Genomic DNA, 23,299 nt, shown 5'->3' on the forward strand with positions numbered 1-23,299 from the left:
TACAAAAATAGGAGTTTGCCAGCTTGACAGAGAGGCAGCGGAGGTCAACCAGCAGCACCCTTAAGCAGTCATGGAGGCTGACCTAGGCGCTGGACATGGAAAAGTAGCAATTCTGGAGCTTTGTATAGATGTGGGGAGGGAACTTACAGGGGACCAACTAGGCTACTGGGCAATTTCACATTATAAAGAATTTTATATGCTCAAATTAAAGGATTAAAAATTTTCCCCCATGTACGTAATAAATTGGCAAAAATGGTTATATTTGAGGGTGGACTAAGGAACTCCGGGAAAGAGATCGGCAAACCAGGCACATGTTCTTGACTACTGCAAAAGTACATTTAAAGTAGCCGCGGGGGATACATGTATACTTTTGGGCAGGATTGTGCCGTGGTCCTCTCAGCATGCAGCAAAGTTACTTTGGGGACAGTAGGGAGGTGGGCAGGAGCCAGTGATGACGGAATGGCAATCACATTTGACCTCTGATCTGTTTCTTTCCTCCTCCTTGACGTCTCCATATAAATGTTACACGGGCATCCCCACACTCGGATACGCACCCACAGTGGCTGATTCGGGGGTAACCGTGTCATTTGCTTACAACACTGGTACCTCTGCCCTGCACCCCGGGAGTGAGCAGTGAGTGAGGCTCGGGTCTGGGCGCTGGCTCCGAATCTTCGGGCTGGGAGAGACTCCACCATCTGGGGGCGGCCTGGGGGAGCAGCCTTAGTGTCTTCCTGCTGATGCAATCCGCTAGGTCGCGAGTCTCCGCCGCGAGAGGGCCGGTCTGCAATCCAGCCCGCCACGTGTACTCGCCGCCGCCTCGGGCACTGTCTTGCTGCAGCCGGGACCGCGCTCTGCAGCCGCAGACCCGGTCCACACGGCCAGGGGCTGCGACCCTTGGGATCTGCCCTCCGCTCAGCTCGAGCTTCCCTCGTGGCCGACGGAACAATGAAGGTAACTACTTATGGTTTTGTCGGTGTTTTACAAAAATGTGTGCGTGAATCGAACCGGCGATTTCTCCAAGAAACACAGTTGGCAGGGAGGGGAGGAAGGCGAGACAACCATGGCTTATATCCCCCGCAAACGTCTGCAGTATCTTCTTTATCAATCGTAGTTTGCGGGGACCGTGCATTCTGTTCAGATTTCGGTTTAACCTCCACTCGCAGGACGTGCCTTCTCGGACTTTTTCACATTCGCTTTTGGGAACGGAGGTGAAAGTGTGCTACAGCTCCCTCCCCTGCTTGTGAAGTTTGGAAAGGAAGTGAGGGCTTCTCTCAGTTTCTCCTATGCACAGGAGGTGGGGAATTTTGGAGAGGAGGTCTGGGGATGTCCCGGGCTGTAAATGCGCTTTCCTGCAGCGTGTGTTCGTGATGCAGGAGGGAGCGGCTGGAAGAGTTGACCCGGGTGGAGAGGGGAGGGAGAACGATCTTTTCACTGTTAAAAGCAGAAGGGGCCTCTTATTTTGTTTCTTGTGGAAATTAAAGCTTCTAGGAGTTACAAATGATAGACGCCTAAGGGCATTCATTTGTTAAACCAGTGAGCACCCTAATGGCTCTGATCTTGCTAATCACGGATAATTAGCCTAGCTGCCTATTATTTCTGACTATTTAGGTGTAGGGATGTACACCGTTGAGTGTTTTGTTTTCCTGGTTTCACACTCTGGAAAACTGCAATCGCATATAAAACCCGAAGAGCAACTTTTTCCAAGGAAAGTGAAGGATGGGCAGATATTCTTGCCATCTAACATTTTGGAATTGAGATGACCATAATGCAATCTGAACTTCTGGTAGGAATAAAGCCTCGTTTCAGAGTTTCTAAGGAGGGAGATGAAGCGTGGTTCTCAACTGCTCTTATCTACAACCCATCCCAGACCATAGTTTCACTTAGAAGAAATAATATGTAAATAGCGCCTTTGTTGCCAAACAAAAACTTTCACTACAATTAAACAGTAACCGAGTGGAAACTATGCGTTTTTGTATTCAACAGAGATCACACAACTTTTCTTCTATAGTTAGAGGTTCTATTTCTGGCTTCCTCGTGCTTGTTTCATTTCAGATGAAAAACACACTTTAGTTGATTATAGCTTTAGTAAGTAAAAGGAGAAAACTAAGAATGAACAGTCTTGCTTTTCCAGCTTTTTCCTGTCCATGTGCAGTTGTGGTTAATTACGCATTTTTGTAGGTCCAAAAAACCCTGTCCCTTCCACAAGATACTTTTATAACATGGGGAACTAGGTAAGATATCTACAAGTAGTCTCTTTTCTGTTTCCTGATATTTCCTAAGATTAAGAAAGAAATGATTGTATTCTAGGTATGATCGAAGAAGTATGGAAGGTTCCATTAAGTTAGTTTTATCACAATATTTCAAACATCTTTCCACTTATCTCTTAAATATGTATTGCTATCACAAGCTTGATTTTTAAAAAAAATGTTATTTGCACATGGCATATTGATTGCCTTTGTCCTCAGCAAATTCTCCGGGCTTAAGTCATGCATAAGCTTGTATTTTAAGACAGACACATGCAGAATGGGCAACTGGATAAGAAACATAGGATATACACTGAGTAGCATGTGTACAAAAATGGTAAGTGAGTATTATGACTTAATAAATTTAGATGGAGATTTAAAAATGATACACATGTAAATGGGATTGGAGGCAAGGGAAGTCCGTGTGTGTGTGTGTGTGTGTGTGTGTGTGTGTGTGTGTGTGTGTAGGGAAGACCGGAGGCCTAGTGGGGAGAGAGGTTTTACATTCCAGACACAGGATGTGGCCCCTCAGGCTAGGCTCAGAGATGTAAAGCTAGTTAAGCTGGCCTAACAAAAGGGTGGTGGTTAGAAAAAGGAAAAAAAGAGGTGGGGGTTGGGGAGGAAAAGAATTTAATGCTGGCCAATATTTTCATCTGATAAGTTTCAGTAATGAGTAATTTCACTGGATTTCAGAACTACAGAGAGAAAAGGGGAAAAATATTTTTCCTTTTTTACGCAAGAATTTCTCTTGCTTTTCAGCCCATTAGAACCAGATCTAATTATTTGAAATGAGTTTAAAACCTTATTATGAAAGGAAGTTGAAAACATTTGATCACAATTGAGTTTTGTACTATGGACTAAAACCAAGATGTGCTTTCTGTCAGTAGCTGTGCAACTCCCTGAAAAAAGAAAAATAGCGCAGAGCGATCTGAGCTTTGTGAAGGCTACACAATTTATCAGGCCCAGAGAGATAGGAGTGTGAGACTTCAGTCACGCCCCGCCGTACGCATGCGCAGGAGTAATTATTTAAAGACAATTTGTTCCTGACTAACTGCCTCACTCATTATGTTCCTGGAATTTGTGATACAAAAAAACAATGTTTAGCCTATCAATAGTTTATGTAGTTTATGTTATTTTAATATAAATTCTTCTCAACTTAGAAACTGCCTCTTTTTTCTTTTAAAAACCCACTTGTAACTGCTGTATATATTCAGGGCAACTTGATTTGGTGTTTCGTTGGTTGCAGTCCTCAAATTTGACCTCAATATACTCTCTACTTATGTAAATTTTGTCTCAGTTTTGTCCGTAGGCTGACATTCCAATTGTTTTCCTAATTATATATTTTGTTCCTTATTTCTCATGTCTAGAAATAAAGCTAGGGAAGTAAACAGCTGGAAAGCTGATAGTGGTGTTATTAACCTAACTGAGAGGGCTGGGCTTATGAGTAAATTATTTCTGTGCATAAATGAAAGATTGTTTCTAAATGGCGGCTATCTTGAGCCTTTGGATTAGTTACATCTTTTGGGGTTTCAGGTTGCCAGCTTCTTTAAATGGCCTCTTCTCAACTGGTATAGGAAGTTGGAAAATAAAGAACTTTCTTTATTTCCCTTTAGTGTTGGTAACCACAGTTTCTTTAAATAACAGATGCCCACCCCAGGGATATGATGCTATCATTCTTTTTTCTTTTCTTTTTTTTGACAGAATCTCACTGTGTTGTTCAGGCTGGAGTGCCTCAGAGTGATCTCTACTCACTGCAACCTCTGCCTCCTAGGTTCAAGCAATTCTTGTGCCTCAGCCTCCTGAGAAGCTGGGATTACCACCATGCCCAGCTAATTTTCGTATGTTTTTGTAAAGACAGAGTTTTGCCATGTTGGCCAGGCTGGTCTGGAACTCCTGGCCTCAAGCGATCTGCCCATCTCGGCCTCCCAAAGTGCTGGGATTACAGGCATGTGCTATCACTCTTTTTGAGCACAGGAGGAAACTATGGCTGATCTGCTCATTTTACTGTCAAAAATATAGGCAGCTTTTGTATTGTAACATTATCCCCTTAACAGCTGTCCAACTGGTCTATACATTTCACCTAACATATGGTAAATGTTCCTACTGTTGGCCTTTCCTGAGCCTCTGTCCATTCAACTAAGGCCACTGCAATGGGATTGTATGCAGTTCAGCCAAGAAATAAATGTGAGGTGCAACTCACATTTTTTAAATGTTTCAAAATTAAGCATTTAGGTGCTTTTATTCATAAACATGACTTTGCAAATATTGGTAAACAGTTTCATCATAAGACCTTGTCAGTGACTCACAATGTCAATGGTGAACGCAAAGGAGAATCTGTCTTTTCTGGAACACCAGGTTCAGGTATCGGTTTCAACTATGCTTATAATTTGTGCTCTGAAGTCCACAAAACTAAATTATCTTTCCCCTAAAAATTGAGTCCTCATATCCTTAAAATAGCTTGGAAATTAGATTACCTTATGAATACAGCATAGCATGTCACATAAACGTTTTTCTACTGTCATACCTTTTTGGTGGGAAAGACTATTTTGCAAAACATTTTTCTTGTGTTCAGTAATTAATGGGAAAAACAAACTCTAAAAGAAAGAGACAGTTATGTCCCAAAAATACAGGAAAATGGAAGAATGGAAACAGGGAAGACCAATAAAGAAAAAAAAATAGAGGAAATTACATTACAAGTAATAAACTGAAGTCATACTGAAAAACATATGGCTCTTTCTTATTGAAAGTTGTGAAATAGTTGCAAAACTCAGCTAGTTCCATTAAGAATAGTCTTTAATCTAAAAAGAACAAATTCATTTGTCAGTTCTTTATTTCGGTGTGTAGATTTGAATGTTTCATCAGTTGCATTTACAGTTTATCCCTCAGTGTGAGAACTGTTTTTGCTGTTTTGACTATAAATGGATATCTGCTTTAGGAAGACTTAGGAAGCCTGGGACATAGGATTACAGATCAAATTCTATTTGACTCCATAGAAGTTGAGACGGAAGGAGCACCTGTTGGGATATTCTAGACCAAACATTCCACAGCTGTCTCTTAACGTGACTGACAAAGAGACACAGTTGAGACGAAGTTTGGGTATATCCTGGGATGAGGCCAAGGGTGGATTTGCACAGGATGGTCACAGGGCAGTTGTTAGCATTCCACCACTACATAAAAGGGTGATTTTGCCAAGTGCATTTCATTTCATTTCAGTTGATTTAGATACCAAGTTATATTGTTTTGACTTTAGGACTAGATGTGAGTTCAGGAATTTGAAATCATAATAAATGTTTCCTTGAACTTTGAAGATAAAAGGTAGAGTTAAAAGACAGCTGCAAAGTCTACATGGGGAAGCATAATGCATGACTCAGGGTTCCATGGTTTTCAGTGTCGGTGAGTGCTCTGTACACTTATAAGAATAGTGCTGGTGTTTATAGAAGAAACACATGCAGGTTTCAGGCAAGACTTCCTTGCTTAATTGGTGCTTTTGCTTTCCATTTTCTAAATGCCATGCAAACTACTTTTTTTTTTTTCTTTTGTTGAGACGGAGTCTTGCTCTGTCACCCAGGCTGGAGTACAGTGGTGCGATCTCGGCTCACTGCAAGCTCCGCCTCCTGGGTTCACGCCATTCTCCTGCCTCAGCTTCCTGAGTAGCTGGGACTACAGGCGCCCGCCACCACGCCCGGCTAATTTTTTGTATTTTTTGTAGAGACGGGGTTTCACCATGTTAGCCAGGAAGGTCTCGATCTCCTGACCTAGTGATCTGCCCGCCTCGGCCTCCCAAAGTGCTGGGATTACAGGCGTGAGCCACCGCTCCCGGCCTCAAACTACTTTAACTGGAAACATTCTCCTAAGGAAAGCATCAGAAAACTTACTAGAATTGCTTAAGAATAAATAAATAATACAAATAAAAGAGGAAAATGAGAAAGTAGACAGACTCCTAGTCTATTGTGCTATTGATCTCTCCAGGTTCTAGGCTTTCTTGGGTCTGACACCACTTTGTAAATTTTTTTTTTTTTTTTCCAGATAGGGTCTCATTCTGTCACCTAGGCTGGAGTGCAGTGGTACAATCATGGCTCACTTCAGCTTCAACCTCCTGGGCTCAAGTGATCTTCCTGCCTCAGCTCCCTGAGTAGCTGGGACCACAGGCATGTGCCACCACGCCTGGTGAATTTTTGTATTTTTTGTAGAGATGGGGTTTCTCCATGTTGCACTGGCTGGTCTTGAACTCCTGGGCTCCAGTGATCCACCCACCTTGGCCTCCAAAGTGCTGGGATTACAGGCATCCGTCACTGCACTGGGCCAGTTTGTAAATCTTATGAAAAGTATGGCCAATCTTTTGCAAAATGTGCAAACACATATAGACACAAAGTTTTATATCTAAATTATTGGTTATTAAAGCCAGGACAATAGAGTGCATATAGCATGGAAGACAGGTAGAAAAGACTGAAATGGTTTAGTTATTCAGAGCAGTGGAGGGCTATTGGCTCTTGCCTTTGCAGTCAGCTGAGATATGAAACTATATAAGCAGAAGCTTCACGCTGCCATTTGAATATTGAAAATCTCCACTTTTAGTTCAAGAGATAAACAACCAATGGTTTGTTTGTTCACAGCACATAAGTTATCACTTTCTTCTCTGTTTCATCCCATCAAGATCTAAGGTGTATAGTTACAGAATAGAACTCGGTTCATACCATATGCACCCTAATTTCTTCGATCTTCAACTAGTTTGGAAGTGTGTGTGGGTGTTTTCTTAGCCAAGGTTAATATGCAATTTCTTAGTGGAGTGTAGGAGTTTGGGGTGCCTAGCCTTCTTACTTCCCACTTAGATAATTTCCCCTACCTGTTGTACCTGTCAAAGGAGAAGGCCAGTATGGCCATGTTCTTTGCAGGTGACTCCACCTTAGCCACAGCTGATTGTAACAAGGGTGTATATTTGGCCCAAGTCCAGCCATCTTTTTTTTTTTTTTTTTTTTTTGAGGCAGAGTCTTGTTCTGTCACCCACGCTGGAGTGCAGTGGTGTGATTTTGGCTCACTGCAACCTCTGCCTCCCGGGTTCAAGCAATTCTCCTGCCTCAGCCTCCTGAGTAGCTGGGATTACAGACACCCACGACCACGCTTGGCTTTGTATTTTTGTATTTTTAGTAGAGACGGGGTTTCTCCATGTTGGCCAGGCTGGTCTAGAACTCTTGACCTCAAGTGATCCGCCCGCCTTGGCCTCCCAAACTACTGGGATTACATGCCCAGCCAGCCATCTTTTACTTCTTTCTTATTCTCTTATTTCACATATTCAAGCAGGTACCATGTCCTGTGGACTCTGTCTTCTCTGAATCTATAGGTTCTCTCTTTCCCATTGCCCTGCATACTGGTTTATGCTCTCATTACTTCTCGCTTGAATTATTCCAAAAGTCTCCCAACTGATCTGAAGCTTAATTTTCATTATGTGCTGTTCGATGTCATTCCACCACGCAAAATCTATGGCTTCCCCATTGTCTCCTGAGTTTAGTTTAGTGCATGAGACCGTTTAAAATCTACCTACACCTCTTCTATGTGCATGCATTTCTCTAGTCATAAGAGAGGATTTGATCTATCTCAAAATGTGTTCTTATATTTGCATTTACTGGTTTTTAACTCCATCCTATCTATAATTTGCACCATGTTGCTCACCATGCAGCCCACTCCCCAGACACCTTGTGAGAACAGTGATCGTGTTTTTGCAGTGGAATGAACATGGGCGAAAGGTGGGAAGGTATGCATAGATTTACATTTTGAAGTCAGGAAATAAGATACTGATCAATGCTTTAATTCGACTGTGCTTATTACCTTTTCCTCTGTTGTAGCATGAACCTTGCCCCAAAAAGATATTGATCATATGCTGCAACTCCTCTGCACTTACCTTTTCTTCTACCATGGCATGAACCTTGCACCATTGTTGGTGCTTTACAGATATTGGTTGAGTTAAATCGAGAGCCTATTTCTGGACTTTCAAGATTCAGATTAAGTGATTCTGTTTTATACTTCTCTGTTTTTGAATGGCACATACATCTTTCCACACTTGGATTTCTTTGAAGTTAAAGCTTTAATTGACTTCCAAAAGACAGAGGATTATAAAAACACAGAGAACAGTAAAGTATTTACACGGTCTTAATGCCTATTGCCAAACACATATAGCTGCTATTAATGCCTATTGCCAGACTCATATAGCTGCAAACTCATGTAGCTTAATGCCCATTGCCAAACTCATATAGCTGCTATATATGTCTACTGGAAAACTCACATAGCTGGTTGATTTTAAATTGATTGTAGGAAAATTCATACAAAAAGATGCTACATAGGAATATAAACTGAACACCACAAAAATCGTAATGAACAAACTCAGTAATGCCAGCCTGTTCAATCACTAGTTTTCAGATTAAGGCAGTATGCAAAGGGAAACATCCTTGGAATGGTCTTAGAATATAGAACAAAGTCATGTGTTTGGGAATCTTAACCAATTCCAATACTGTTCAACATGTTTTTCTTTGTTGCAAACAATGCAGTTTTTAAGCAAACTAATGAATGCATACCCTGACAAACAAATCCAACAAAAGAGGCACTTAGAGCAGTGTTCATTGAATCCTAGAATTTTGAAAGAAAAAATCTATTAGGTCATTTTGGGCTTTTACTTCTGCTGAAGAAGGATTGTTCTTTTGAGTTTATTTTTCTAGCTTTCAGTTCTATTCCATTTAAATGCCTCGAGAAATAGGACTTCTCAAATTCCCTGTGGAGAGTTCTGGCACCTACTATATTCACTTTTGAAAGTGTCCTGATAACTGATTTCCTTTTTCTTTTGGTTATACACATCAACTATTCATGGTTGGCTCTGCTGATAGTTTTCCATGATTCTTTATGCTTATTTAAAAGAAATCATATAACATTAATCATATAACATATAACCATTACTTGGTTATAAAGCATGATATTAACTAAACTGGCTTTTAAAAATTCAATAACATTAGAGCAAATATTTTATTAATATTGTCAGTAGTTCCATGAATATATAGATGTAGGATGTCAATAAAGTTTATGCCCCTTAATAACTGAGTGTGTTAATGTTGTATTTGCTGGTTAACTGGCACCTTCCCTCCTCTTGATCAATGTTCTTAGAACAGTATGTACAGGAGTACTTTAGTCTACCACTTGATATTCAAGGACAACACTTCGAAGCTTGAAATAAGGGATTGTTTTAACCATATTAACGTAACTGCATAGTTTGCAATAGATTTAATGATTCAACATCATTGTTAATATTTAGTTTAATTAAAAGTGCCTTATATTAACTTGTACACATGTGAAATGACTTATCAACAAGATTATTTATTGCAGCATTGTTTGTGATTACAAAGATTGGAAGTCATTTGCATAGTCATTAGGCGTAAAAAATAATGACATTAAAAGAAAACAATTGAGGAAAGAACCAGTAAGCTCTCAGGTAGAGATAAAAAGAAGTTACCGTGAGCCTTTTCACTGTATATATTTATGTATTTGATTTTTGACACGTGAGTTTATTATAATCAAGATTGAATGAAAAAAATTGAAGCCTTTTAATGAAATTAGCTTGACACCAGAGTCATTATCAAGAAAATCTGAAATACTGGTACGTATTCACATTTTATTTTATTATTTTTAGTTTTATTATTTTTTGAGACAGAGTCTTGCTCTGTCGCCCAGACTGGAGTGAAGTGGTGTGATCTCAGCTCACTGCAATCTCCAGCCTCCCAGGTTCAAGTGATTCTCCTCAGCCTCCCGAGTAGCTGGGATTACAGATGCCTGCCACCATGCTTGGCTAGTTTTTGTATTTTTAGTAGTGACAGAGTTTTGCCATGCTGGCCAGGCTGATCTCAAACTCCTGACCTCAGGTGGTCCACCTGCCTCAGCCTCCCAAAGTGTTGGGATTACAGGCGTGAGCCACTGCACCCGGCCATTTAAGCAAATTTTAGTTAAGACCAGTAACATATTTTTGACAGTATTTCCGAAGTGTTGTATTTAATTTAACTAATTGAAAATTATCTATTAAGAAAGCAAGTTAAATGTAATGTGTATACTTCATAGTATACACATTATAATGATTCATAGTAACCATTATATGAAGAGTGTCTAAAGTTTTCTTCAAATCTACCATTTATATAGTACAATAATGACCAGCAAACAATGGCTAAGTTTTACTTAATTAGACATTTGTGTAGCTCCTACCAAGGCTACCAGACTTTGTACCCAGTAACAGGAAAACAGAAATAATTCAAGCATTATTCTCACTCTTGAGAAACAATTCTATTTAGGGAGATATATATAAAAAGCAAAGGTGGCTGGGTGCAGTGGCTCATGCCTGTAATCCCAGCACTTTGGGAGGCCAAGGCAGGCAGATCACTTGAGGCCAGGAGATCGAGACTAGCCTGACCAACATGGTGAAACCCTGTTTCTACTAAACATACAAAAATTAGCTGGGTGTGGTGGCATGCACCTGCAATCCCAGCTACTGGGCAGGCTGAGGCAGATAATTGCTTGAACCTGGGAGGTGGAGGCTACAGTGAGCTGAGATTGCACCACTGTACTCCAGCCTGGGTGACAGAGCGAGACTCCATCTCAATGAATAAATAAATAAATAGCAAAGGCAATAATGTGCATATAGTAGGTGCTACAGTAGAAGTCTGCACAAGGTTCTGTGTATGTGGAAAAGACAAGTCAGAAAAATTAGGAAAGGCTTTATTGGGAGGTGACATTTAAGCAGAATCATGAAAGAAGACCTGATGAACATGGGGGTAAGAGCACTTGTACACAACCCCATACTCCTGGGCTCAGACTCACTTGCTCATTCCCTAATCATAGAAGACCTTGAGGAAAAGCATGCTGGGCTTCCCTTCCAGCCCACTGGTAAATACAGAGAGGACTAAGCACCCAACATCCCCCAGGGAATACACCACTGGGACTTAAAGCATTGGCAACCCAGCATCCAGTTAAATTCCCCTTGTCACTGTTTCCACATTGTCCCCATCACCTTCACTCTCTTGATGCTCTGCATTTTGTCTCTTAACTCGACCCACAGTAGACCCTCCCACTCAAATCTGCCCCCAATACCCTTTGCAACCAATATTACCACACTACACTTTATCTTCCCTAAGGGTTTCCTGCTCCTCCTGGTCTTAGGTGAGGTCATTTCTCTGCCAGCCTTTAAAGTGGAAGCTGCTCATTTTCTCTGTCCCTCATCCAGGGCTGGAGTGGGACTGATGCCCTTCACCCTGCCCAGTACTGTTTCCACATGAGACTCCTTGCATAGCATCTGCTCTCTGCTACTCAGACCAGCAGTCTGTGCTCTCTCTTCCTCTAACCATCATTGGAAGACACCCCAATCCCTCTGGCCCCATTATCCACTGTAGATTTTAGCACTTACCTCCTCTCTTCCCCACCATGTGCTGTTTTCCCATTTATTTTAAGGTGCATGTGGATGGCCCATTCCCCTTCCTGGCATCTTAATCCCTTTAATTTCTCATTTCCATTAATTTGCTACATTCCTCATATGCCAGCTACCCCTATGGCCATATCCCAGACCTTTGAATCACACACCAAATTCCATCAAGTCCTATGAGTCATTTTTGGTCCAAGACCTATCTTACATCTATGCAGTCCTATCTATTTTAACAACCATGTACCCAGTTTAGGCCACTGTCTTCTCTTCACTGAATATATGTGTTTCTGTTTTTTCTCATCCCCATTTGTTTCCCAGACACAATTTGTTCTCCAGAGCAGAGTGATCACATCAGTCACCTGCTTTAAAAACTCCTCAACCCGGTGGGGCATGGTGACTCACAGCCCCAGCACTGTAATCCCAGCACTTTGGGAGGCTGAGGTGGGAGGATCACTTGAGCCCAGGAGGAGCTGAAGTGATCTGTGATCACGTCACTGCACTCCAGCCTGGGCTACAGAGTGACACCCTATCTCAAAAACAAGCAAACAAACAAACAAAAACCAAAAAAAATTTTTTTATTAAGCAAAAAACCTCTTCAACCTCTTCCTGTTATGTTTTGAATAAAAGCTAAAGTCCCCACCATGCTCCAGAAGTTCCCAAGGGATCTGGTCCTTCTCATCTTTACAGCCTCATCTTGTTTTGCTGTTTCCACCTCCCTCATCCCCCAAACTCTTTTTCTTCAGGGCCCTTGAACTTGCTGATGCCTCTGCCTGGAAGGTCTTCTTCTGATTCCCCATCCAGGGGTGCCTTATCACCCTGCCCTGCCAACCTCAGATTGGATGCTACTTCCTCAAAGAGACCCTTGGGACTCCCATGTTTCCCAGGCTTTCAGTGCCCTCATCTCAACTTGCAATGATTGTATTGGGGTGATTATTTGTATGACTTTGGGATTGATATCTGACTCTTCCACTAGACCATACATTTCTTGAGAGCAGAGAGCATATCCAGTTTTTTTACCACTGTGCAACCATATGTCGTCCAATGGTTGGCCCATAATAGGGGGTTGGTGAATGTGGTAGGCTGAGCCCCCCAGGATGCCCATAGCCTAATCCCCAGAAGCTTTCATGGTAAAAGGGATTTTGCAGATTGTGATTAAGTTATGGATCTTGAGATGGAGAGATTATCCTTGATTATCTAAATGGGTCCAATATAATCAGTAGCGTCTTTATAAGAGGGAGGCAGAGGGTCAAAAGCAGAATCAGAGAAGGAGATGCCACAGTGGAAGCAAAGGGGTGTGTGTGTATGTATGTGTGTATGTGTGTGTGTGTGTGTGTGTGTGTGTGTGAGAGAGAGAGAGAGAGAGAGAGAGAGAGAGAGATTGAGACTTAAAAGAGCTCCATTGCTTGATCTGAGGATAAGGATGAGCCAAAGAATGCAGGTGGCTTGTAGAAGCTGGAGAAGCCAAGAAAACATTCTCACTCTAGAGCCTCCAGAAGGAATGCAGCTCTGCTGACACCTTGATTTGGAACTTCCAGAACCATAAGATAATAATTTTGTGTAGTTTTGAGGCTGGGCTCGGTGGCTCATGCCTGTAATTCCAGCACTTTGGGAGGCCAAGGTGGGTGGATCACTTGAGGTCAGGAGTTTGAGACTAGCCTGGCCAACATGGTGAAACCCTGTATGTACTAAATATACAAAAATTAGCCAGGTGTGGTGGTGCACGCCTATAGACCCAGCTACTTGGGAAGCTGGGGCAGGAGAATCACTTGAACCCGGGAGGTAGAGATTGCAGTAAGCTAAGATTGTGCCACTGCACTCCAGCCTGGGCTACAGTGTGAGATTTTGTCAAAAAAAAAAAAAAAAAAGAATAATTTTGTATAATTTCAGGCCACAAAGTCTGCAGTCATCTGTTACAACAGCAGTAGTACACGAATACAGATTTTGGTACCTGGAAATGGTGTGCTACTGTAACAGATACCTAAACAATGTGGAAGTGGCTTTTGAATTGGGTGTTGGGTAGCATGTGGAAGAATTTTGAGAAGCATGATAGGAAAAGCCTAGCTTGCCTTAGAAAGACTGTTAGTAGAAGTAGGGATGTTAAAGGCGCTGCTGGTGAGGACTTGGAAGTGAAGAGCATGGTAAAGAAAATGTGTTTCATTTTAGAGAATATCAAAGTCATTGTAGAAGGTTGGCAGAAGTGTAGGTTTTCATAATGTGTTGTTGGTGAGGGCTGAGAAAGAAATGAGGACCATGTTTAGGGAAACTGGAGGAAAAAGATCCTTGTCATACAGTGGAAAGAAATTGTGGAATTGTGTCTTACAGTTATATGGGAAGCAGAATTTGTTTGAACTTGGATATTTGGCTTAGCTTTCCAAGTAAAGTATTGAAGGTGTAGCCTGGTTTTCTCTTGCTGTTTTATAGTAAAATGCCAGAGAAAAAGGGATAAATTGAGGTAGGAACTGTTAAGAAAAAGGAACAAAGACATGATGACTTGGGAAATTCTCAGGATACCTGGTTTGTAAAAGATGCTAAAATTAGAAGATTCATTGTCAGGAACGTGTGCTCTGGAGAGGAAGCCAAGGGTGAGTTCCTTGTGGCGTAGGTTAGGGGCTGTGGCAGGGATGCAGGGAAGAGACGATGGTGACTTGGACTAGGGGTCCGACAGGGTATGGGAAAATAGAGAGGAATGAGTTGATTCTGTTGGGACTTTGTATTGAGTTCCTTGATTCCATGAGTGGAAACACATGTAGAGCTCTCTTTCCTGGCCACCTAAGCTCTCTGACCATATCCCTGACTCTCTCCAGAATGCCCTGCCTTCATGTCCACGTGAGGACAAATCATATTTTTCTGCATTTTGCATGCTGGATTCCTCTCTGGACTAAAGATCCAATGAGAGGTGGTTTCTAGCTTTCTGCTCTTTCCCACAACACTCCATCAGTGAGTCTTCTGGATGTCCTATAGGCAACTCACTGGATCCACTTGGTCTGTGGAAGAATCACTACCACATCCATTTCACCTTGGGCACAGACTAGAAGGTGAGGCAGTCATGTCCTGCAGTCACTGGGTAGCTTACAAGTGCTAATACAGCAATAGCTTAATTAGAGAGAGAGAGAAGAAGAAGAATGTTATGGAGCCTGTTTCTAGAGAGGAAACCACAATATCTTGATCAAGAGACCCTAAAACTGGAAGAACCAGAGCAGCTGGTATCAAAATGTGGAAAAAACTGAGATGTGGCAAGTGGTACAACTGATAGCCAAGGAGGAAAAATTTGTATCCCCCTGTAATCCCAGCACTTTGGGAGGCTGAAACAGGTGGATCACCTGAGGTCAGGAGTTCAAGACCAACCTGGCCAATATGGTGAAACCCTGTCTCTACTAAAAATACAAAGATTAGCTGGGCATGGTGGTGTGCACCTATAGTCCCAGCTACTTGGGAGGCTGAGGCAGGAAAATTGCTTGAACCTGGGAGCAGAGGTTGCAGTGAGCCAAGATCGCACCACTGCACTCCAGCCTGGGTGACAAGAGTTAAACTCTGTCTCAAAAAAATAAAAAGAAAAATTTGTACCCTCTTCTTTTCTCTTGCCTCAGGATAACTGAGATTCTTATAATGCATTTATTGAACAAATATTTGAGGAGTACTCATTATGTAAGCATCAGACACTGCTCAAGGTCTTGAGGCTGTGAGGGTGTATTAGTCCATTTTCACACTGCTATAAAGAACTACCTGAGACTGGGTGATTTATAAAGAAAAGAGGTTTAACTGAATTACAGTTCATCATGGCCAGAAAGGCCTCAGGAAACTTACAATCATGGCAGAAGGTGAAGAGGAAGCAAGGCACATCTTACATGGTGGCAGGAGACAGAGTGAGAAGGGAGAAGTGCCACACTTTTAAACCATCAGATCTTATGATGATATAGGAGTTAAGAAGAAATCACTTAGGTAGATAGTGAGGGTACGGGAGTCCTTGGTAAGGCTTTTCTTTTAAATGAAAAGCAGCCCCAAACATAGACAAGCAAGCTGGGAGCTTGCACGGGTGAATGCCGGCAGAAACTAGGAACCAGACACGTTAAGATGGCAGCTCCATTTTCCCTTCTCTGCCAGCCAAGTGTACAGTAAGGAGCAGACAAGCTGGTGCCGGCCAAGAGGAGAATTCATGTGCATAATAAGATTAGGGTGGGGTGACCAGCCTTCCTAGTGCGCTATGTGAACATCATACCTGATTGAACCAATCTGTGAGCCCTATGTAAATCAGACACCACCTCCTCAAGCCTGACTATAAAATCTGGTGCATTCGCCACCCGCTGGTGTTTCCTCTCAGAAGTCCCCTCTCTCTCATTAGAGAGAGGGCTGTTTTCCTTTCTCCTTCTTCTGCCTATTAACCTGTGCTCCTAAACTCCCTGTGTGTGTCTGTTCTGAATTTTCCCGGCATGAGAGGATGAACCTGGGGTATATACCCCAGAAAACATAGCCACTTAAGTGAGAACTCACTCACTATTCACCCCCAAGATCCAATCACCTTCGACCAGGTTCCTCCCCTGGCGTGAGGGGATTAAAATTCCACATGAGGTTTGAGTAGGGACACAGAGCCAAACCAAACCATATCAGAGGGTGAAGAGCAGGTAAAGTTGCAGCTCTCCTGCAACTTGCAGGGAAAGGCCATATAACACATGGTTATGAGCACAAACTGGGACTGGACTGCAGGTGTGTGAGCCCCAGCTTTGCTATTGAGTGACCCCCAGCAAGTTATTAAACTGTGCCTCAGTTTTTTTGTTTATGAAATGGTGGTATTAGTACAACCCACCTCTCATGGATGATGTGAGGATTAAATAAAATAACAAATGTTGCCAGGCACAGTAGTGCACACCTGTAATCTCGGCACATTGGGAGGCTGAGGCCTGAGGGTTACTTGAGGTTAGAAGCCTGAGACCTGCCTGGCCAACATAGCGAAACCTCATCTCTGCTAAAAATCCAAAAAAAAAAAAAAAAAAAAGCCAGGTGTGGTGTCTCATGCTTGTAATCCCAGCACTTTGGGAGGCTGAGGCAGGTGGATCACAAGGTCAGGAGTTTGAGACCAGCCTGGCCAATATGGTGAATCCCCGTCTCTACTAAAAATACAAAAATTAGCCAAGTGTGGTGGTGGGCACCTGTAGTCCCAGCTACTTGGGAGGCTGAGGCAGGAGAATCACTTGAACCTGAGAGGCAGAAGTTGCAGTGAGCCAAGGTTGCGCCACTGCACTCCAGCCTGGGCAACAGAGTGAGACTCCATCTCAAAACAAAACAAAACAAAACAACACAAAAAAATTAACCAGGCATGGTGGCACACACCTGTAATCCCAGCTACTCAGGAGGCTGATGCATGAGAATCACTTGAACCCAGGAGGTGGAGGTTGCAGTGAGCTGAGATTGTGCCACTGCACTCCAGCCTGTGCGATAGATGGAGACTGTCTGCAACAAAGAACCGAAAACAAACATAAAGCACTTATAACAGGGTCTGGTCTGAAATAAGTACTATGTAAGTACTGTAAGTATTAACTAATATTATTACAATTTATCCTCATGCAGTAACATATCAAATATTTTCAATCAGTGATGCAATATGAATAAAATGAAATGATGCAGTAGTGACAGAACTGAGAGAAAGCTGGTACGAATTTATACTGACTGGTCAGGGAAAGCTTCACAGAAAAGGTGAACTTTCAGCTGACACCTGAGTACCATGATCTGGAGGTAAGAGTGTCCCATGCATATGGAACAGCAAATGAAACTTCCCAGAGCATAATCTGAGAGGGGGGATTTCAGGAGTGGAGCCACATCATTGAAGTTCCTTAGTCCTGGTAAGTGTGGATTTTATTCTAAGTGTGGTGAAATGCCCCTGAGAGGTTTTGGGTAGTAGATGGAATTCCATTTTTAAAAGTCACTGGTGAGTCAAGTAGTGTACTATGGTTACATTTTTTTCCCCTTATACCTCATTTTGTTTTTCCTGCAGTTAATTCTTGCATTATTTCCTTTTATTTACTTACCTTACTGTATATTTGTTATGAATTCTTTCCAATTCCCAACTTCCTGACAGCCTCGCAATGTAATTCTACTTAGGTTAAATGTATCTGACAGTTCATTTTCTTTTTTGTCTCTGTACTCTTTCTGCTACCATTCTCATTCTTGCACTAATTTGTGCTGGTTTCTCTCTGAGCCAGCTGCACAGCTGCCTGCCTAAGACTTCCTCTTGGCATCTTTTACCCTCTCTCTATGTTACATCCCCGGTTTTCTGAATCTTGTGGCGTTCTCCTTTTTACTTTACTTCCTCATTTGTGTTGTACATATGCTCTAGTTGTTTTTAGATAAAGAGTGCATCAGAGGTAGATGTTTTGATTCCTTACATGCCTGACTTTTTGTTCTACTTTTGCTCTAGGTTAATACTTGATTTTGAATAATATCCTAGGTTAGAAATGATTTTTTGTCAGAATTTTAAGGGAATTGCTTTTCTGTTGTCTAGTTTCCTGTGTTACTGATAAGAAGTCCAAAGGGGCTCGTATTTCAGGTCCTTTTTATGTGTAACCTGTTTTTTATTCCTTGAGGTATTCAGGGTCTCTTTTTATTGCTAATTTGGGGAGCTTTATCATAACATGGGTCCTTAGTCATTCATCCTAGAAAATTTTCTTTTCCTATAGCTTTGATGATTTCTTCTCCTCTGCTTTCCCTCTTTTGTCATTCTTAAACTTCTATTTGTTTGACATTAGACCTCCTTGTTTGATCTTCTAATTTAATTTTTCTCTCCTAGTGTCCAATTTTTGAGGTGGGAGAAAGATTTCATCAATGTTATCTTTCAGCCTTTCCCCTGAATTTTAAAATTTTACTCTTCATATTTCTTCTGATTAATCCTTTAAAAAAATAGCATCCTGGGCCAGGTGCAATGGCTCACACCTGTAATCCCAGCACTTTGGAAGGCTGAGCGGGGAGTGGATCACCTGAGGTCAGGAGCTCAAGACCAGTCTGGCCAACATGATGAAACCCTGTCTCTACTAAAAATACAAAAACTTAGCCAGGCGTGGTGGTGGGCTCCTGTAGTCCCAGCTACTTGGGAGGCTGAGACAGGAGAATCACCAGAACCTGGGAGGTGGAGGTTGTAGTGAGCTGAGATTGTGTGCCATTGTACTCCAACCTGGGTGACAGAGCAAGACTCTATCTCAAAAAAAAAAAAAGGGGGGGGCCCTGTTCCACTGAGGCTTCAGTGCTGAGCACGGAGGGATACTACCTCCAAATTCCAAACACGTTTGACACATCTAAAGAACCTTCTAAAGGATGACTAAACTAATTCTGCAAGCTTTAGCCTCTAACTTATCTCCAATTTATATTTAATAGAAGGCTGGAGATTGAACAGAAAGGAAATAAGATTATTTGGAAATAAAAAATTGTCAGCCAAGCAAGGAGAGTTTGGCATTTCTGGAAACTTCTTTACCCTGGAAGAGGTAAAAAAGTGATTCTCCCATTCCCCCAACAGGGCATTCACTAAAAATTAAGTGAGAAATGCTTTGCCTAGAGGATCTGTAGCTTGCAAACACTTGACTTGTGCCACTGGTGTATGGGACATAGCCGTGTCAGCTCTGCCCTGGGACAGTCAAGGCTGGCTGGTGCTGCCTGTGTTTAGAGTCAAGAGAGGGGTCTTCAGTGGGTGCAGTTTGCCGTTCCAGAGTTTAGTAGAGCAAAGACGTCATGAACTATGTGAACTCTGAGGAAAGGTGTCATAGAAACACCTCAAAAGGACACTGTCTAAGAAGGCTACTTGCTGGGGCAAGGAGACCCCAGGGGTCAGAGGCTGTGTAGGGAATAATGCCAGAGCTGGGGTTGAAGGAGAATCCTTAGAGGTGAGACAGAATGTGCATCATTGCAGTGGGGCTGTGCAAGGCAGTGGTCTCCACAGGAGGTGAGGACAAGGGGGAGGGGAGGTTGTGAAGAATCCGTAAGTGACCATGATGCAATAGAAAGCCAGAATTTGGGCATTTGCCATAGGAGAGGGCCCCCAGTGCCAGATTATAATGGTCACAGACAAATGAGATTTTTAACTATTTCCTCTAATTAATGGTCCACACTTAACCCCGTGGGTCCTGGAAACAGCAGCTGGAGAGTGGAGAGGAAAGTGATGTGGGAGAGAGAAAACTTTCTTTACCCTTTTCATAACTGAGTTTATGAAGTAAACTGACAGTAGAAAGATAAATAGGAGAAAAGACATAAATTTATTTTGTGCGTACACATGGGAGTCCCATAAAATATGAGACTCAAAGAAAGGCCAGATGATTGAAGTTTATATAGTGTTCCTGAGCTACAGAAAAGGAATCAGGGCTTGGGGCTTATTGAGGGGAGATGGTGACAGGTTATAAGAGGGTGAGGAGAGGAAGTGTATAGCGAGCATAGGTTGTCTTGTTATGCAGATAAAAAGCCTCTCAGGTGATAAAAGTTGTCTCAGAGTCCCCCATCAGAAGAATAGGTAATAGCCTGTGACAAGGTCTACCTGTCCAATCTTCTCCCTGGTGATAAAATCTTCCCTGGTTGATGAGATTCTTATCAAAGTTTTTTTCTTTATAGATATAAATTTTGTTTACAAAAAGACAGTTTTTCAGAGCTACTCCTGTGTCTACAGTGTCTCAGAATAACTAACTGGAAATACATCAAATAAGCATATCCTGATGTGGCATATTCTGGTCATATTTTGGGATGGTGCGTCCTGAGCTCCAATGCTGAAAAAACAGGAACCCCATTTCTGTTGGATGTGCCAACCTAAAATAATCAAAAGGGTCAGAATCTAGTTTAAAGAGACTTTATTCAAGTGCAAAGTTTAAGGACAGTGCTAGGGAAACACGGATCCCAAAGAATGGAAGTCAGCGTTCTGAACTTTAGAAGTTTGGGATTGTTTATAGAGAGAGAGTTTAGGGAAGCTTAACAGAATTTCAACATCTTTCTGTGTAAGGCTTAATGCCTAGTTACAATGATCTGATTAGTCAAGGAGGTCTCTTTCATTTGAGAAAGGCATATTTAACATTTCACGGGCTGGGAGCGGTGGTTCATGCCTGTAATCTCAGCACTTTGGGAGGCCAAGGCGGGCAGATCATCTGAGGTCAGGAGTTCGAGGCCAGCCTGGTCAATATGGGGAAACCCCTTCTCTACTAAAAATACAAAATAAATAAAATAAAATAAAATAAAAAAATTAGCCGGGCATGGTGTCACGTGCCTGTAATCCCAGCTACTTGGGAAGCTGAGTCAGGAGAATTGCTTGAACCTGGGAGGCAGAGGTTGTGGTGAGCTGAGATTGCACCATTGCACTCCAGCCTGGGCAACAAGAATGAAACTCCATCTCAAACAACAACAACAACAACAACAACAACAGACATTTCACACTGAAGGTGTAACAGTCATGGGTTTGTATTTTCGTTTTTCTTGGTTTTTTTTTTTTTTTTTTTGAGACTGTCTCGCTCTGTATTGCAGGCTGGTATGGCACAATCACAGCTCGCTGCAGCTTCGATTTTGTGGGCTCAAGTGATCCTACCACCTCAGTCTCCCGACTAGCTGGGACCACAGTCATGTGCCACCACACCCAGCTAATTTATTTTTTATTTCTTATAGAGACCGGATCCCCCTTTTGCCCAGGCTGGTCTCAAACTCCTGGACTCAAACAATTCTCCTGCCTCAGCCTCCCAAAGTGCCTGGATTACAGGCATGGGCTACTGTGCTCATCCCATGGGGTCTTTTGTGCCATCTGGTGTGAGTTAGGTACAGGACAATAAAGGAGGCAGTTAATCCATTAATCCATAACAAAGATCAGTGAAGGGGGAAGGTCTGGTCTCTGGTCTCTCCTAGTCATTTACAGAACTAGAACGATGAGAAGAGAGTGAATCTATAACCTAATAAGCAGAATTGCAAACATGCTGTGTGACTCAGTTTCCAGGACTTAACTTCTCCCTTGGCATAATAAATAATTTTAGAGAGTTTTAAGAATTTTGTTTTCTTTTACAGATGTTAACAACCTCAGCTTGCTGGGGGCTGGTGGTGGTGGCTGCTCAGACAGTAAAGCATTGAATGCAATGTGAGGTCAAAGTTTTATTACAGATCATACTGGTCTTTTAAGTACTTGCAGCAAGATTTTCCTAATACTTAAAAGTGACTGGAAACTCAATAGGATCAGTGTGATCATCTCCAGATAGGGACGGTAGATTTTTGAAAGTGGGAGTGAAGGGCAGTAATGAGAGAAAAATAAAACTATTTCTGGTTGTACTCTCCCAAGTCAAGGTCATTCAATGAATGGTTATATAGATTTGCATCAAAAGTCCCTGTTTTCAGCCTCACCTTTGGAAACACCTGGATTCTCTATTCTGAGACTTTCTGAGATGAGGGAAAGGTGGCTTCTCATCAGTATCTCCTTCTTTGTGCAATACAGTTTCAGTTCTTTCTAATCTACAGAGTTAGTTCCTTCTCTACTGTCAGCTTTCTACCTTCCAAAATGTGTTAATGTCACTCATTATCATGTTTCCCATTCTCTTTCCCTTATGGATTAAACTTTAAAAGACAATGGTATTTGTTTAAGTGAATATCTAAAAAGATGTGGAGAAAGATTCATGTGTTCAGTCTACCATGTTTAATTGGAGTCACTGGTAGATTTTTAAGGAAAAATAACATTCTAGGTTTTTCCAGTATTGCTATGTAGCTTGTCTATGTAGATCACCTTGCATTCTTCTTTCTCTCTTATAACTTGATTTTTTTCTTTTCTTTTCTTTTTTTTTTTTTTCGAGACAGAGTCTCACTTTGTCGCCCAGGCTGGAGTACAGTGGCACAATCTCGTCTCATTGCTGCCTCCATCTCCTGGGTTCAAGTGATTCTCCCACCTCACCTTCCCAAGTAGCCGGGATTACAGACATCTTATAACTTGATTTTTACTCATTTCATTATCATCCAAGAGATGAAATTTAACTCAAAGCAAATGACTATTGTTTCAAATACAAATCTTAATCAGGGAGAAAAGATTATAACTTATAGTTGAACTGGGGTTTGGAGATTATATGTGTTTTTTAAAATTATTCTGTCCCACATGTAACATACAAGTGAGGATTTTAAAAATTTGTCTGCAAATTTTTTTTTTTTTTAATTGATCATTCTTGGGTGTTTCTCGCAGAGGGGGATTTGGCAGGGTCATAGGACAATAGTGGAGGGAAGGTCAGCAGATAAACGAGTGAACAAAGGTCTCTGGTTTTCCTAGGCAGAGGACCCTGCGGCCTTCTGCAGTGTTTGTGTCCCTGGGTACTTGAGATTAGGGAGTGGTGATGACTCTTAAAGAGCATGCTGCCTTCAAGCATCTGTTTAACAAAGCAGATCTTGCACCACCCTTAATCCATTTAACCCTGAGTGGACACAGCACATGTTTCAGAGAGCACCGGGTTGGGGGTAAGGTCATAGATCAACAGCATCCCAAGGCAGAAGAATTTTTCTTAATACAGAACAAAATGGAGTCTCCTATGTCTACTTCTTTCTACACAGACACAGCGACAATCTGATTTCTCTATCTTTTCCCCACATTTCCCCCTTTTCTATTCCACAAAACCACCATCGTCATCATGGCCCGTTCTCAATG

At 42.0% G+C, this 23,299-nt stretch overlaps 1 protein-coding gene across 1 annotated transcript in view; it reads left to right on the plus strand.

Moving 5' to 3' along the window:
• Window positions 1–486: 486 nt before the first annotated feature.
• Window positions 487–23,299, plus strand: part of BCAT1 (branched chain amino acid transaminase 1) — a 136,601-nt gene continuing 113,788 nt past the window's right edge. Inside the window, exon 1 of the mRNA XM_003828874.5 lies at window positions 487–951. Within this exon, the coding sequence (XP_003828922.1) occupies window positions 946–951 (6 nt within the window). The 5' untranslated portion in view covers window positions 487–945. The remainder of the gene's footprint in view (window positions 952–23,299) is intronic.

The sequence above is a fragment of the Pan paniscus genome, chromosome 10, assembly GCF_029289425.2.
Source record: "Pan paniscus chromosome 10, NHGRI_mPanPan1-v2.0_pri, whole genome shotgun sequence".
NCBI classification, from domain to species: Eukaryota; Metazoa; Chordata; class Mammalia; order Primates; family Hominidae; genus Pan; species Pan paniscus.